At 38.9% G+C, this 16,751-nt stretch overlaps 4 protein-coding genes across 5 annotated transcripts; 2 read left to right on the top strand and 2 right to left on the bottom strand.

Annotated features, from left to right (window-relative positions):
* Window positions 1-208: 208 nt before the first annotated feature.
* Window positions 209-2,628, bottom strand: LOC126783864 (26S proteasome regulatory subunit S10B homolog B-like). Its single transcript, XM_050509388.1, has 9 exons — window positions 2,559-2,628; window positions 2,138-2,257; window positions 1,706-1,842; window positions 1,363-1,611; window positions 1,177-1,263; window positions 948-1,085; window positions 646-837; window positions 455-553; window positions 209-353 (listed from the first exon to the last, which is right to left on the bottom strand). The coding sequence occupies exons 1-9, from the start codon at window positions 2,626-2,628 to the stop codon at window positions 282-284; spliced, it is 1,164 nt and encodes a 387-aa protein (XP_050365345.1). The 3' UTR covers window positions 209-281.
* Window positions 2,629-4,348: 1,720 nt separating this feature from the next.
* LOC126783885 (26S proteasome regulatory subunit 10B homolog A) lies at window positions 4,349-7,542 on the bottom strand. Its single transcript, XM_050509422.1, has 10 exons — window positions 7,321-7,542; window positions 6,942-7,061; window positions 6,642-6,778; window positions 6,399-6,560; window positions 6,188-6,274; window positions 5,996-6,082; window positions 5,777-5,914; window positions 5,471-5,662; window positions 5,296-5,394; window positions 4,349-4,708 (listed from the first exon to the last, which is right to left on the bottom strand). Exons 1-10 carry the CDS (start codon window positions 7,424-7,426, stop codon window positions 4,634-4,636), a joined length of 1,203 nt encoding a protein of 400 aa, XP_050365379.1. The 5' UTR covers window positions 7,427-7,542; the 3' UTR covers window positions 4,349-4,633.
* A 4,244-nt stretch (window positions 7,543-11,786) lies between these two features.
* Window positions 11,787-14,447, top strand: LOC126783871 (probable receptor-like protein kinase At4g39110). 2 transcript variants are annotated; one of them, XM_050509400.1, is made up of 2 exons: window positions 11,787-14,306; window positions 14,385-14,447. In XM_050509400.1, the coding sequence occupies exons 1-2, from the start codon at window positions 11,787-11,789 to the stop codon at window positions 14,445-14,447; spliced, it is 2,583 nt and encodes an 860-aa protein (XP_050365357.1). The 2 variants fall into 2 exon arrangements, with proteins under 2 accessions (XP_050365357.1, XP_050365356.1); XM_050509399.1 differs by having other exon boundaries at window positions 11,787-14,447.
* A 499-nt stretch (window positions 14,448-14,946) lies between these two features.
* LOC126783865 (probable carboxylesterase 18) lies at window positions 14,947-15,504 on the top strand. Its single transcript, XM_050509390.1, has one exon. It carries the CDS (start codon window positions 14,947-14,949, stop codon window positions 15,502-15,504), a length of 558 nt encoding a protein of 185 aa, XP_050365347.1.
* Window positions 15,505-16,751: the final 1,247 nt, after the last annotated feature.

Raw genomic sequence — 16,751 nt, forward strand, 5'->3', positions numbered from 1 at the left:
TGGGATTTCATTTCGCTTTTCTGGGGAGCAACTTCATGACGATCATAGAACTTGGATGACATATTAAAGGCTGCGAGGTCTTCAATGACTTGCAGACAGAGGTGACAGTCACATTACAGTAGTGAGCATAAGTTCCAAGTTTTAACAATCTATACTCATTACAGTAGCAAACGTTACTGTGACAGTCGCATTAATATAAATTCATATTACAAGTTGAATAGGAAAACTACTATAGGCATCATTCAATTTTCTGACAGCCTGAAACATTAGGACAACATCAATCACTTATCTTTCCCAAAATTGTAGTGAGCCCTGGACTCGAGCTTCTTGGCATCGTTCAATTTTCTGACAGCCTGAAACATTAGGACAAACGTATAAAAGTTCATGCAACAAAGAATTAAATATGAAACCATTTTGCTCCATTTACGCTGTTAAATTTTGAACTAACATTTACCTTCATGAAGTCTTCTTGAACGACATAATCTCTCTCAGCACGTATGGCAAACATCCCAGCTTCAGTACATATGTTTCGTAGATCAGCCCCATTAAAGCCCTGAAACAAAGACAACGCATGTAATTGGTAAAAGATGCAGATGATATATGATTATAACTACTTAGTGAGCTAGACTAGTATATGGTGCAAACCTCAGCAAGCCTAACAATCGCCTCATAATCAATTTCCCCATGTTTCGCTATCCCAGCAACATGGATCTTTAGAATTTCCATTCTTGACTGTTCATTAGGCAATGGAATCTCTATCTTCCGGTCTAGACGCCCAGGGCGGAGTAGTGCAGAATCTAAAGTATCAGGTCTATTGGTCGCCATTATGATTTTTACCTAAGAGATCAAATTAAAACCAACAATTATTCATCAAAACATGACAGCATATGGTAGCATGACACATGCTTAGCTTGGTTTTAACTAAGTCCGAACTCCGAAATACATACTTTTCCAAGCTGATCGAATCCATCTAGCTGGTTAAGCAACTCCATGAGGGTTCTCTGCACTTCTCTGTCTGAACTAGTGCCTTCACTCAAACGTGCTCCACCAATTGCATCAATCTCGTCCATAAAAATGATACAAGGCTAGACACCAAGTGAACAAGAATAAGCATATTTTCTTTTAGAACAGTAATATATATGTGAAAATTGCTCAATGGATTTAAGCTCCAAATACCTGGTGATCACGAGCGTAATTGAACATTTCCCTTATCATTCTTGCACTCTCACCAATGTATTTATCGACAATAGCGCTTGAGACAACCTATACTCGTGGATAATAGTGTAAACATGTAAATAGACAGATACAAAAGCTTTAATTATAGTAGTTAAAGTTGAAAAACAAGAAAAATGTACTACTCACCTTCAAAAAATTAGCATCTATATTGCTGGCAATGGCTCTAGCCAGTAATGTCTTTCCTGTTCCCGGAGGTCCATAGAGAAGAACACCCTTGGGAGGTTTGATCCCCACTCTAAGGAAGAGCTCGGGGTTCATCAAAGGCAATTCTATAGATTCCCTAAGATCTCGTATCTGATCAGACAGACCTCCCACAGACGAGTAGCTAACATTACCTGGATCTTCTTGAAGCATATTATACACAACTGGATCAACCTGGAAAACAAGATCTTGTAAGAAAAGTGAAAGCTACAAAAAAGGTTTTTCTGGTGGAATTGTACTAAAGTGATGGAAATTAGACGATAATTACTTCTCTTGGAAGAGGCCTCATGATAGTCAAAGTAGTGATGTCCAAAACTACACGAGTGCCCGATGCAAGTTTTTCTCTGGGGATTTTAGTGCGACAGCCTACCACATACCGAGGGCCACTACTTGCCTTCACTAACACTGAAGCAATGAAACAAAAAGATTGTTACTCCCACTCAGACACAGAATGCAAACCAAATATACTGCTCTTACTAAGCTATTTACAACAGTTAAGCCTAATATATAGCTTATGATCAATTGCAAGTTCAACTTTGCTCCTCCCCTTTACTAGTTACTAGCCAATTCTCATATTCAGACTAAAAATTCTAAGTTTCTAACAACTGCAAGAATTCAATATTACTAGTCACTAGAACAAACTGGTTGAAAACTTATTATGCAATCACGACAAGTACCAAAAGGAAAAAAGAATTCGTACCCCGTCCATCATCGAGCTGTGACAGAACTTCCCCTACAATCTGTCCTACACTTTGCAAGGACTTCAAATCATCTTCTGTTTTCTCATATTCCTTCTTTGCAGACCTCAGTCGATCTCTTACTGAATATTATCCAATCGAAACAAAACAAAACATAAATCCAATTTTCAATTCTCTTTCAATCTATTACAACAAATTGTACAATATATGAATACATGTTAGAAAACAAGACCGAAAGAAAATATATAAATTAATCAAACATTCAGAACGGGATTGGTCTATTGAAATTCATAATGCAAACCCTGCAACTTGCTATTACATATTTACAATACAACAATATAGACAAATCTATTTCTGTAAGCAAAAAGAAGAAAAAGAAACCAATTCTATACGAGGGATAAGGGTTTTGGTAAGCAATCTAACCTTGCTTTACTTCAGCTTGCAGTGCCTTTTGTGCTAGTAACTTCGTGCGGTAATCCACATGTGTCGTCATTGAAGCAGAAACTGATCGAATAAAAGGCTTTAGGGTTCAGGGTTTAAGATCAATAACAATTAACTTGTTTATCATGAAACAAGGGATATCAAAAATCGTAGTTGCATAAACAATTAACAGTAACAGATGAAGAACATGGAGGAATACCTATTTTTGCTTTTCACCAGAAGACGAAAAGAAACGATGGACTGTGGAAGACGAGAGAGGATGCAATAGCTTGAGATAAATTTGAAAATTAATGGAAGACGGAAAGTGCCAAGAGAGAATTTTAGATTTAATTTAATTTTGTTTAGGAGCCAATTAAATGCAGGACTAATGAAGGTTCAGCCTTTATAAGGAAAACAAATTTGTGCTACTCCTTTTCATAGAAGAAGATTTCTTACTGCAAAAGAAAAGGATTATACCTCTCGTAAAACAGAAAACAAAAACAAAAAACAAATACAAAAACAAAAAATATTATTTTTCATGGACCCTGATTGCCCAATCACACCGCTGGACATTGAAGTAATGTATATGCACGTCTGAAAATTCATCATCATCCTCCACGGCTATATGCTTCGCAAGCTCTTGCTCCTACTGCTGCATCTCCATCCTCTTCTCATGACTTTGTTTTCGCTTGTGAAATTATGGTGGAAACTGCAGCATTGTGCCACCTTGTCTCAAATGCAGATTGGGGCTCATTTTGTAGAGTTGATATCTCTGGTTCCATTGACACCGTATATATCCATTTGCATGATTCAGATTGGCGTCAGTTGCACCATCCCGGATGGCCGGATTGCCTTGACCACGATACTTTCAGCATCAGCAACAGAGGGTTGGAGGGGACTATGAGAGACCGAGAGAAAATGGAGACAACGAGATGCTTACGGAGCAAGATGCTTACGTTGCGCATCTCTGTTCTTGTACCATCATCTCACAGCCTCACTATCAGATCGTGGGTTCCATCTGAATCAAATTCGTTTGAGAACTTGCCAGCTATAGTTCTAAATTGTTCCATCTCACAACCTTTACAAATGTTGTTCGAAGTATGGCCTTAACATCCCAACTAAGGTACAACCAAGAAGAACTATTCTTCGAAACAGACCTGCCTCAACCAAGAACTACTATATGGCTTTCACAACCAAACCCGCCATCATGCAACCACCTCACAGTTGGCAATCTACTTTTATCTTCCTTCCACAGTTGGCCTGTGTTTCAACCGGCTTGTAAAGTAGATGGAGGTGAGAATATAAGAGAATAAATTAATAAAAAAACAAATTTAAAGGATAATCTACGAAAAGAGTTGCATAAAAATCGTTGAAAATTTAGGCATCTCTAGTGCAAATTGAACTAAAATATTGACAGAAACTCCAGAAACTCGAATAAGAAAAACAGAAGCACCGTCTGAGGAAGGATAAGCAGTGTCACCAATTGTCTGTCCCTTAACATATAAAATACAGTAAACATCCATACAAAACCAATTACCAAGGTAGCTGTCCCTTGGTAGATAAAAATACAGTAAACATCCATACAGAACCTACCAAGGTAGCAATTGATATCAACCGATTTGCGAGAGGCAAGATTATAAAATCATCAAAGGGTATCATCACACGATGCATAAATTTTTGTTTACAGTTTAATTACCTGATAATAAATTTATGATCAACTAAAAGAAAATCAGAAAAAAAAGAGTTCATTTAGCATATAACGAAATAGATCAATCGACAGGTTATGACTCGTGTAAAGATAAGAGAAACACTTTCATTGCGAGCCACCACTGATATTAACTACAGAAGATGTCTCAAAAGTACAGTAAACTAAGCAAACAGACTGTCCCAACAATAATAATATGAAAATCTAAAGATCTCAGAAGTAAATGTTGTCCAAGAGAACCGGAACAGCGGTAAAAGATTTTTTTTGGAACCTATATTGCAGTACCACATTCCACATTTCATGATAAAGTCCAATTGAAAGCAGATGCTTGAAATTTCTCGTAGCAACTCTTTAGATTGATTCAAAGTCTGCCTCATTCCTTCCCAAAATCAGCATTGTAGTGTGCACTAGATTCCAGTTTCTTGGCTTCGTTCAATTTTCTTACAGCCTGATACATTATGAACTAAGTCAGTATCGTTCTACTTGCCAATTTATGCCACAGAAAATCGTGTATGTCACAATATATAGTTGACCATAAAATAAAAGAATAAATTACAAGTTCAGATAACTGAAGGGAAAGATCTTGGTTTGAAAAGCTCAAGTAAGGTAGTCGGTGAACTGGTTAGGCACTGATGGGAAAACAAAGCTATTCCACAACCCAGATTATATCCAAATGACCTCATCGGTAAGTTTTATACATTTTTGTTAACTATGAATGTTAAGGCATACGTGTCTAGCCAGATTCATTCCCTCACGTTCAGGGTAAAGCAGTTCCAGCATTGTTTTTTACCCAAAAAAAACATAAACCAGACAATCCTAAACAATACCATGTTATTCCATTGTTGTTAGTAGATGGACTTAGGATCCAATATGTACATCCTCATTTTTCAGGAATGCCTATAACAGGCTGCATGCATCACAATTCAGGCACATGATTAACTGGTGACGGCTTGCTGGCATTTAATTAGGTTCAGTTCATCTCATACTTTGTTCATTATTTTTCATAAGTGTATCATAGTCTATTCAACACATCACCTTCATAAAATCTTCATGAATGACGTAATCGCGTTCAGCACGGATAGCGGACATCCCAGCTTCAGTGCAGACATTCCGCAGATCTGCTCCATTAAAGCCCTGAAACAAAGACAATTCATGTTAGGGATAAGGATGGAAATATTTTTTTTCCAATAGGGAAGCATTTGATGCTCACCTCAGCAAGCTTCACGACTGCCTCGTAATCAATTTCCCCATGTTTAGCTATACCAGCAGCATGGATTTTAAGAATTTCCATTCTTGACTGTTCATTAGGCAATGGTATCTCTATTTTCCTATCCAGTCTCCCTGGTCGAAGAAGAGCAGGATCTAGAACATCAGGTCTATTTGTTGCCATGATCATTTTCACCTACAGAAACCATAAAAACATGCCTAGTGTGATTTCTCACATGTCTCTTACAGGAGGACTAGATGAATAGTTTTGCATCAGAATAATCAACAAAATCAATGACGACTCAAGTACCTTTCCAAGTTGATCAAATCCATCTAATTGGTTAAGCAACTCCATGAGTGTCCGCTGGATTTCACGATCTGCACTGGTCCCTTCACTAAAACGCCGTCCACCAATAGCATCGATCTCGTCCATAAAAATGATACAGGGCTAAACATGGAATCAAAAAATAAGGTATGCCTGCTAACAGTAATATACAGAGAAAACACCGAACAGATTTCAAGCACCAACCTGGTGATCACGAGCATAACCAAACATTTCCCTGATCAATCTTGCACTCTCACCAATATACTTATCAATAATGGCACTTGATACAACCTACAATCACAAGAATCAGTATGTATGAGCAAACAAGAATAATAAGCATGCTAACAGCAAAGAAAGGGAAACCTCAGTATAAAGCCACAGACACAAAAACCTAACCTTCAGAAAGTTAGCATCTATGTTACTTGCAATTGCTCTGGCTAGCAAAGTCTTCCCTGTTCCCGGAGGTCCATAGAGAAGAACACCCTGAACCAATTCAATTAGATAAGTTAGAATCCTTCTTAAATGATAACATTACTAGTGTAAGCATGATAGATTACTGAACATGTCACTCATAGTACTCCATCAACAAATACTACGCAAAACATACCTTAGGAGGTTTGATGCCCACTCTAAGGAAGAGCTCAGGGTTCATTAGAGGCAGCTCTATAGATTCCCTAAGCTCTCGGATCTGATCTCCTAGCCCTCCCACAGCAGAGTAGCTAACATTACCAGGATCTTCATGAAGCATATTATACACTACTGGATCAACCTGCAATTCATATAAAGCAAAATTTTCAAGGCTAGGCAGATACAATATAAATTCAATCATTAATAATAGAATCACAATTACCTCTCGCGGAAGAGCCCTCATGATAGTCAGAGTAGTCATGTCCAAAACAACACGAGTACCCGCTGTTAGTTTCTCCTTGTCCACTTTACTGCGACAGCCAACCACATACCGAGGGCCACTACTTGCCTTCACTATCACTGTTACAACAAAAGCAAACACAATTACTTCGACACTCCTCAAACACAAAACTCTGCTCCAAACAACTTTACAAATACTCAAAAGTTTCCATTTTCTGCTCATAATCACCAACATTTTCCAGAAAGTATGTTCCAAACAAAGAAAGGCCCAAACTTTACTTACAGCGTTCATTATCAAGAGGTCTCAGCACTTCCCCAATAATCTGACCAACACTTTGAAGCGACTTCAAGTCATCTTCAGTTTTCCCAAACTCCTTCTTAGCTCCTCGCAAGTTTTCTCGCACTGCAAAACCCAATTCAAGCAAATTCAGACCCAAACCAATCCTCACACCATTTCAAATTTCCCAATTCACATCTACCCAAAACACAGAAACCCACTGCCCAGCAATTACACTAACCAAAATCAACATCTAGGGCACCAAAATCAGAGCCCCAATCGGCTCAATCGAAACCCTAGAGAACCAAAACGACCTAAAATTTAACTAATCGGAAACAATTCCAGTTCGATAGGAGAAGATGGATTAGGGTTTGGAGAATCTGACCTGCGCGGACACGGGATTCGAGCTCCTTATGCTGGAGTAGTCTCTTGCGGTAGTCCGTTACGGCAGTGCGACGTCGTACGGCGTCTTCCGTCTCGGTTGACGTCATCGCGGCGGTGCTGGGCTGTCAGAGAAATGAGTTCCTCTCGAGGTGTTTGGGAGAAAGAAGAAGAAGAAATCTGAGAGCTGCTGCGTCTAATAAAGCTTCGTTTTTTAATTTCCCATTTTGCCTTTTATTGGGGAAGAGCTGTATTATCGAGCAAGCAAGCTTTACTTATTTACTACACTCTCACTACTAGATGCAAAGTAACTAAATGAGGTACTGTATAAATCTAGCAAAACCAGAAGAATTTTACCGGAATGATGCTGAAATATTAAATAAATTTGTAATCATAGGTAGGTCTCATCATTTAGCCCGCGGAAGCCCGCAAGCCCGACGGGCTTTTACCCGACCCGGCCCGCGAGAAAGCCCGCTTCCGTGGGTAGAGGGCCGGGCTTAAATTAGAGGTGTGAAACCCGGCCCGGCCCGTGGGCCCGGCCCGCTAAAAGCCCGCAAGGCCCGGCCCGTAAAAGCCCGCCAAATAATAAAATATTATACATACATATTTTATTAGGTTTATAATAAAACTATTGCATTATGAAGCAACTATATTAAGGAAACTTCTTGTGATCGATCAACACCAGTATATATGATCGGCATATATATTTAGTGACCCTGTAAAAATTTCATCCAATTCGGAACTCGTTTGACCGTCGGAATTTCCGGTAAACCGAAAACAACACTAATATGTCATAAGGGAAGACCCATTACTAAAATACGAACACCAAAAGTCGTTTGCATATTTGAAATCACCTAATTTTTGTCACCAATTGTGTGTGGTCGCACCAAGAAAACCAATTTGGCAAAGCCCCGGTCAATGAGGATTTTAATATGTCAAAACGTCTTTTTCTTTGTTGACCGTAGTTACGGACGGTCAAACAATATCCAAAACGGACGAAATTTTTACGGGTTCCCTAAATATATATACCGATCACATCTACTAGTGTCGATCGACCATATTTCGAACTATAGTTATTGATCACCGAAGCGTCTACTAATGTATCATAAACTTTATATTAGGTTTATATTAAAACTAACGCATTATGAAGCGACTATATGAAATAAACTTGTTGGAATCAATCGACACCAGCCGATGTGATTGATATATATATTTAGTGACCTTGTAAAATTTTCATCCAATTCGGACTTTGTTTGACCGTCGGAATTTTTGATAAATCGAAAACACCACTATTATGCCCTAAGGGAGGACCTATTACAAATATGCGAATGCTGAAAGCCGTTTGCATATATGAAATCACCTAATTTTTGTTACCTATAGTGCGTGGTCGAACTGAATAAATCTATTTGGCAAAGCCCCTGTCAATGAGGTTTAAATATGTCAAAACGCCTCTGTTTTAGTTGACCGTTGGTACGAACGGTCAAACCATGTCCAAAACGGATGAAATTTTTACGGGTTCCCTAAATATATATACCGATCACATCTACTGGTGTCGATCGACCATATTTTGAATTTGAGTTGTCGATCGCTGAAGTGTTTACTAATGTATATAACCTTATATTAGGTTTATAATAAAACTATCACATTATGAAGTGACTATATGAAGGAAACTTATTGGAATCGATCAACACCAGCCGATGTGATTGGTATATATATTTAGTGACCCTATAAAAATTTCATCCAATTTAGACTTCGTTTAACCGTCGGAATTTTCGGTAAATTGAAAACACCACTAATATGCCATAAGGGAGGACCTATTACAAATATGCAAATGCCAAAATCCGTTTGCATATATGAAATCACCTCATTTTTGTTACCTATCGTGCGCGGTCGAACTGAAGAAATCTATTTGGCAAAGCCCCGGTCAATGGGGTTTCAATATGTCAAAACGCCTCTTTTTTAGTTGACCGTTAGTATGAACGGTCAAACCATGTCCAAAACGGACGAATTTTGTACGGGTTCCTTAAATATATATAACGATCACATCTACTGGTGTCGATCGACCATATTTTGAATTTGAGTTGTCGATCACCGAAGTGTCCACTAATGTATTATAACATTTATATTAGGTTTATAATAAAACTATCACATTATGAAGTGACTATATGAAAGAAACTTATCGGAATAGATCAACACCAGCCGATGTGATCGGTATATATATTTAGTGATCCTGTAAAAATTTCATCCAATTCGGACTTTGTTTGACCGTCGAAATTTCTGGTAAACCGAAAACACCACTAATATGCCCTAAGGGAGGACCTATTGCAAAGATGCTAACGCCGAAAACTGTTTGCATATCTGAAATCACCTAATTTTTTTTACCTATCGTGCATAGTCGCACTGAGAAAACCCATTTGGCAAAGCCCCGATTAATGAGGATTTTAATATGTCAAAACACTTATTTTTTGGTTGACCGTTAGTATGGACGGTCAAACAATGTCCAAAACAGACGAAATTTTTACGGGGTCCCTAAATATATATACCGATCACATCTACCGGTGTCGATCGATCATATTTCAAATTGGAGTTGTGATCACCTAAGTGTGTACTAATGGATCATAACCTTTATATTAGGTTTAGAATAAAAATATTGCATTATGAAACTTCTCGGGATCGATCGACACCAGCCGATGTGATCGGTATATATATTTAATGGCCCTGTAAAAATTTCATCCAATTTAGACTTCGTTTGACCGTTGAAATTTTCGGTAAACCGAAAACATCACTAATATACCATAAAGACTAAAACCCAAGTTAATTAAGTAACATTTGTAGGTATATAACCTAATTACCGTTGTGATACATTGATGTTTAATTAATGATATTGCTATGATGTTTAATTAATGATATTGCTAATTTGCTATGATGCTATCCGGTTGTCTACCACTCATTTAAAAAAAACAAAACCTAGACTTCTAAGTTAATTAACAAAACCTAGACACTCTCGAGACTCCAGAGAAGCCGTCTCCGAACAAAACCTATACTAACTTAATTAACTCAAATACTCGTCTCTCTGCTCTCTCACTCTCCAGAGAGTCCAAAGAAGCCGCCTCCTAACAAAACCTAGACTAACTCAATAGTCTCTCTGCTTTCTCACTCTCCAGAGAAGCCACCTCTTCCGTTGGAGCTAGGACGACTCTCAGTCTCTCACAACGCCTCTCTTTTTCTTTTGAGATTCATCGGTAACAACCTCTCTCTCTCTCTCTCTCTCTCTCTTTTCATCCTATGTTAAGTTCTCTAATCATATTCTATTTGATTATATGTTCGTCACAGGACTCTGAAATAATGGACAGTAGAAATACAAGCCCGTAAGGCCCGGCCCGTAAAAGCCCGCAAGGCCCGCCTTAGGTGGGCGGGCTTGGATCTTCGTATTTTTGGAAATACCCAACCCGGCCCGGCCCGCCACTTATTTAAATTTATTAAGACCCGGCCCGGTCCGCCCCGGACCCGTCACTCATGGGCCGGGCCGGGCCAGACCCGGCCCATTGACGAGCCCTAATCATAGGCGTCTTACCACATAACATAGTCATATTGCACAATAAACAAAAAGAAATTAAGGTAAGAAATACGAAACCGCAACATATCAGGTTTAAACCGGATAGTGAACTTCACCGCTTCATGTAAAGTTGTGAACTAATTAAGATCGTGAAAATACCAAACTGTTTATAAACAAACTGAATTAAGATTAAACATTTTCTAAATAGAATAAAAACCGAACCGCACCGATTTAAAATAAATATTTATTTTTATCATGTTTAATCCTAACATGTACACATAAATATTAAACAACTATAATATAAAAATATGATCGATAAATGAGGCAAATTATGAAAATCAACGCGGTTGAAATAATAATGATATCCTTCGCTAACAAAGCTTGTATGTGTGTGTTTGTATATTGATGATATTCATAATAAATCAAAAGAGATAATCCCTATATGGCACTTCGATCTCTGATCTACTAAAATGCTCAAGTATTAGTCATAGAGGAGGCAATCTTCCGTTGCACAAAAGTCTGATTTAGCTATAGATTCTAGAGGAAAAAGGAGAACAGAAAAACAATTTTTTACCATTTCAAAATTGGTCTCTACGGCTCACCGCTAAACTTCCCTTTGGATTACTAAAAATAGAATAAAACAAACTTCTAAAGTAAAGGTAAATATATATCTCTCCACAAGCAATGCCATATTCTTAGGATTTCACAGCCTCTGTCGGCTGTCACCTTCGCCTCTCCACTTATAATCAACAAGAAACAATAACAGAATCACTTGAAAATATATAATAAAATAAAAACAAATATACATAAATAAACTCCAACAAAAGAAAAATAGCAATTATAGATACAAAGAACTCTGTTTTTTTCAACAATACATTCTCCAAGTTCTGCTCAAACCTCCTCACCCAGGAGGGATGGAGATAGAAAGGACACCAAACAAACGCAAAATGAAGTATCTTTTCCTATCCTCCTTGCCATCATTATCATTATCTTGTAGATATATGATGGCTATCCTCCTGGTCTTTTTCTATGCACTTCTCTACAACCCTACCATTGTCATGTCTGACCCATCTTCTCCCACCACCTTCACCCCTCAAGACAACTTCCTCATTGCATGTGGTTCTAAAGACCCTCCCAAGCTACCCGATGGAAGGGTGTTCAAGACGGATTCACAAGCCAATCAACATTTGAAAGCAAATGATGATAACAAGGTGTCTGATGACAAGGCAGATGTGCCTTCTCCTCTATATTCTAATGCAAGGATTTTTACAAATGAAGCCACTTATACGTTTCACATGGGAAGGCCAGGGTGGCATTGGGTTCGCCTCTATTTCTATCCCATTCAAAACTCTGTTTCTGATCTTCAGAAGACAACTTTCAATGTCGTCACAGAAAAGTACACTTTGCTCCATAATTTTAATTTCAACGAGGCCTCTAACAACAACACCCACAAAGCTATTTTAAAGGAATACCTTCTCAATGTGACCGAGCAGATATTCTCAATCAAGTTCTCTCCCCAGAAGAACTCTGCAGCGTTCATCAATGCAATAGAGGTGGTTTCGGCCCCTGATTACCTCATCGGGGACACGGCTAACAACCTTCAACCGATGAGTCAATTAGGGGGGTTGTCCAACTTTGGATATGAAACAATGTATAGAGTTAACATGGGAGGACCCCTAGTAACCTCGGTCAATGACACATTAGGACGAATGTGGTTACCGGATGAAGCATACATCAAGTCTAAGAACATGGCCAAAACTGCTAAGGTTGAAAGTAAGACTATTAAGTATCCTCAAGGGCTAACACCCCAAATAGCTCCACCAACAGTTTATGCAACGGCGGCAGAAATGGCTGATGCAGGCGTCGGCAATCAAAAGTTCAATGTAACATGGACCTTTCAAGCTGAAAATGCATATGGTTACTTGATCCGATTGCATTTTTGCGACATTGTGAGCAAATCACTTGGTACTCTTTTCTTCAATGTCTACATTAATGGATACGTGGCCATAAGTGAATTGGATTTGTCACAAACTGTAAACGGTTTGGCAATTCCATTCTACAAGGACATCGTGGTTAACTCGTCATTGGTAAACGATATGGTTACAATCCAAATTGGTCCGTCAAAATTGCAAAATGGTGTACAAGATGCCATTCTTAATGGCTTAGAGGTGATGAAAATAAGCAATTCTGTTAATAGTTTGGATGGCGAGTTCGGAGTTGATGGAAAGGAGGCAAATGATAGTAGTGGAGGTGGAGTTCACAAGGGAGCGGTGGCTGCAGTTGGATTTGGGTTGATGTTTGGAGCCTTTATAGGGCTTGGGGCAATGGTTTACAAATGGAAGAAGAGACCTCAAGATTGGCAGAAAAGGAACAGCTTCTCTTCTTGGTTACTCCCTGTACATGCTGGGGATAACAGCTTTATGTCAAGTAAGAATTCAGTGGGAAAGAGCATGTACTCTGGAACAATGGGTCTCGGCCGATTCTTCTCTTTTGCAGAGCTGCAGGAAGCTACCAATAATTTTGATTCGAGCAAAATCATTGGTGTTGGTGGATTTGGCAATGTGTATCTTGGTGTGATTGATGATGGGACTAGTGTTGCTGTTAAAAGAGGAAACCCCCAATCTGAACAAGGAATTACAGAGTTCCAAACGGAAATACAAATGTTGTCAAAGCTCAGACACAGGCATTTGGTCTCCCTAATTGGCTACTGTGACGAAAACCAAGAGATGATCTTAGTTTATGAGTACATGTCAAATGGACCATTTAGAGATCATCTATACGGTAAAGACTTGCCACCATTGTCATGGAAGCAAAGGTTAGAGATTTGTATTGGCGCTGCTCGTGGGCTTCACTACCTTCATACAGGAACAGCACAAGGCATCATTCACCGCGATGTGAAGACAACAAACATTCTTCTCGATGATCAATTCACTGCTAAGGTTGCTGATTTTGGTTTATCTAAAGATGCGCCAATGGGACAGAACCATGTCAGTACCGCAGTGAAAGGAAGCTTTGGGTACTTAGACCCTGAGTACTTTAGAAGACAACAATTGACGGACAAATCTGATGTCTACTCATTCGGAGTTGTCATGCTCGAGGCATTGTGCGCTAGACCTGCTATCAATCCTGCACTACCAAGAGAACAAGTTAACTTGGCTGACTGGGGAATGCAGTGGAAGAGGAAGGGCTTGTTGGAAAAGATTGTGGACCCTCTCCTTATCGGAACAATCAACCCTGAGTCCATGAAGAAGTTTGGTGAGGCTGCTGAGAAGTGCTTATTAGAGCACGGTGTGGATAGGCCCACAATGGGAGATGTGCTATGGAACTTGGAGTATGCCCTGCAACTTCAAGAGGCATTCACAGAAGCAAAGGGCGAAGAGGACAACACCAACTCCAACCCCTCAGCTGATGTTGCACCTGCCTCCTCAGCTGATGTTGTTGCTGCTTCTACTGCCGCCGCACCTCGCCCAGCTTCTATATTAGAGGAGGAAAAAGCCCTGCCAACAGAACAGATAATTAATGACCAATCTGGAACCGCTATGTTTGCTCAATTTTCTAACCTCAATGGTAGGTAAATTAATGAAATTTAGTCCAGTAGTAATTGACAAATACACGGTCTAGTATGTCAATGTAATTCATGACCGAGCAAACTATAATGATCAGCGTTCCTCTTTTTCTTGAATTTGGGGTAATTGAACTGTATACCTTTGTATGTACTGGCATGTTATGAGGATTGTACAACATCTAGTACATTGCCATTGATCCTATACGTATTATAGTGCATAACTTTGGTAATGAGTTCATTTTTGTAGACTTTGTAGCATAGATCATAGATGAAATGAAACTGAATCATTGATATTGAATGGCTTTCAGTTAGGTTCTAGATTATACGTACATCAAGTTAATGGTTAAAGTAGTTATATAACTTAAAGGAATAGTTGGACATTTGGAACCATGCAAACCACAAATTAGAATCAAAAAAAAAAAAAGAAACATAAGAAATCACAATCCATAAAAAATGTATAGGATAGTGCAGCATCATACCAAAAAACAGTAAAGCTTGTTGCCTTTGGCATGACAATTATCGACCAAAACGATGACGCCAGGTGTAGAATCACCACCCAAACCCTCCTCCTCGTTGGGATTGCCGGATTGGCTTCACTCTCGTGGAAGACTCATCTAGCGTTGACGCTAGTGTTAAAAGTTAAGGAGGCTGCCTTTCGCCTTGACGGCATCATCAACTGCCGTCTCCTCAATTTTGTCGACCTCAAGGCCTCACCGAAGTCCACAAACGTCGTCATCTCCTCCGACGTGGTCGTCGACTCCACTCGTAGTCTCTGGTTCCATCTCTTCGTCCCCGTCAAAAATGAGCCCTTGTCCTCGTCTCTTCCCATCATTCTTTACTTTCATGCCGGCGGCTTTGCAACCTACAACCCCTCTTCGGTTCACTACAACACCATTTGCCGCAAGTTCACCTCCACAATCCATGCCATTGTTGTTTTCGTCAAATATCGTTTCTCACCAAAGCACTGCTACCCATCCCAATACGACGACGGCTTTGCAAGCTACAGTCCCTCCTCGGTGCACTACAACACCATTCGCAAAAGTTCAGTTTTCATTTCAAGTCTATAATTTTGTTCTTCATACTCATCTTGCTACCGCAAGAGTGATTGTTCAAATTGGTTCAATCATATCTTGTTCAATAACAAGATAGAGAAATCAAATTCTAACATGGTATCAGAGCCTTTTTTATCAATATCAATTGAGTGTATCACCTGCTAGAAGAGATTAAAATAAAATAAAATAAAAACAAACAAACACAAAATTTTTCTACTGCTATTGAGATGGGTCAATCAGATGAATTAGTCAAAATTCCTATCTTTACAGGAGTGAACTTTGATTACTGAATGATCAAGATGGAGACGATGTTTCTTGGTCGAGATCTGCTGAGCTATGTGCATGAAAGTTGCAAAGTTCCAACAACATTAGAATTGGAAGCCTTCAAAGTAGCACAAAGAAGTGAACTGAAAAGTCAAGTCAAGAAAAAGCCCTTGGTTTTCTGCAAAATTTAGTTTCATATGATATCTTTCCTTTGATCTCAAACAAGAGGACAACTAAAGCAGCATGGGAAGTTCTGAAGCTGGAATAGAAAGGTTCTCATAAGGTTAGAGCTGTTAAAATTCAATCCTTAAGGAGAGAGTTTGAATATGCAAAAATGAGTGATTCTGACTTGCTAGATGTTTATTGTACTAAAGTAACTAGCATTGTTAATATGTTGAAAAACTTACAATGCACCCTTGACTGAGGAAATAATAGTTGAGAAGATCCTTATGAGTTTGAACATAAAGTATGATGCTATAGTGAGTATTATAGAGGGAGCTAGGTAGGGATATTTCTAAACTAGAAGTTCATGACTTAGTGGGGACATTGAAAGCTTTTGATCAGAGGTTAGCTAGTCATGATGAACCAACAAAAAAAGATTTGCAAACACTCAGTCTAAACCCAAAAACTAGTGAGCCATCTAGTTCAAAACCAAACAGAAAAAGTGGAAGGGAAAATATTTATAGTGAGTTACAGTGAGTTACACACCTCAACAAAATGGAGTGACTGAGAGAAAAATAGAACAATTGTGGAAATGGTCAAATCCATGTTGTATGAAAAGAGAGTACCTCTAGAATATTGGGGTGTAGCAGTTAATACTGTTGTGTACTTAATGAACAGACATCCTACAGTGGTTGTGCAAGGAATGACTCTATTTGAAGATTGGAGTGAAAGAAAGCCAAGTGTGAATCACCTGAGGGTGCTTGGATGTATTTGCTATGCTCACATTCCTGAAGAACTGAGAACAAAGTTGGATGAGACAAGTGAAAAATGTGTTT

The sequence above is a fragment of the Argentina anserina genome, chromosome 2 (genome assembly GCF_933775445.1).
Source record: "Argentina anserina chromosome 2, drPotAnse1.1, whole genome shotgun sequence".
In the NCBI taxonomy this organism is placed as follows: domain Eukaryota; kingdom Viridiplantae; phylum Streptophyta; class Magnoliopsida; order Rosales; family Rosaceae; genus Argentina; species Argentina anserina.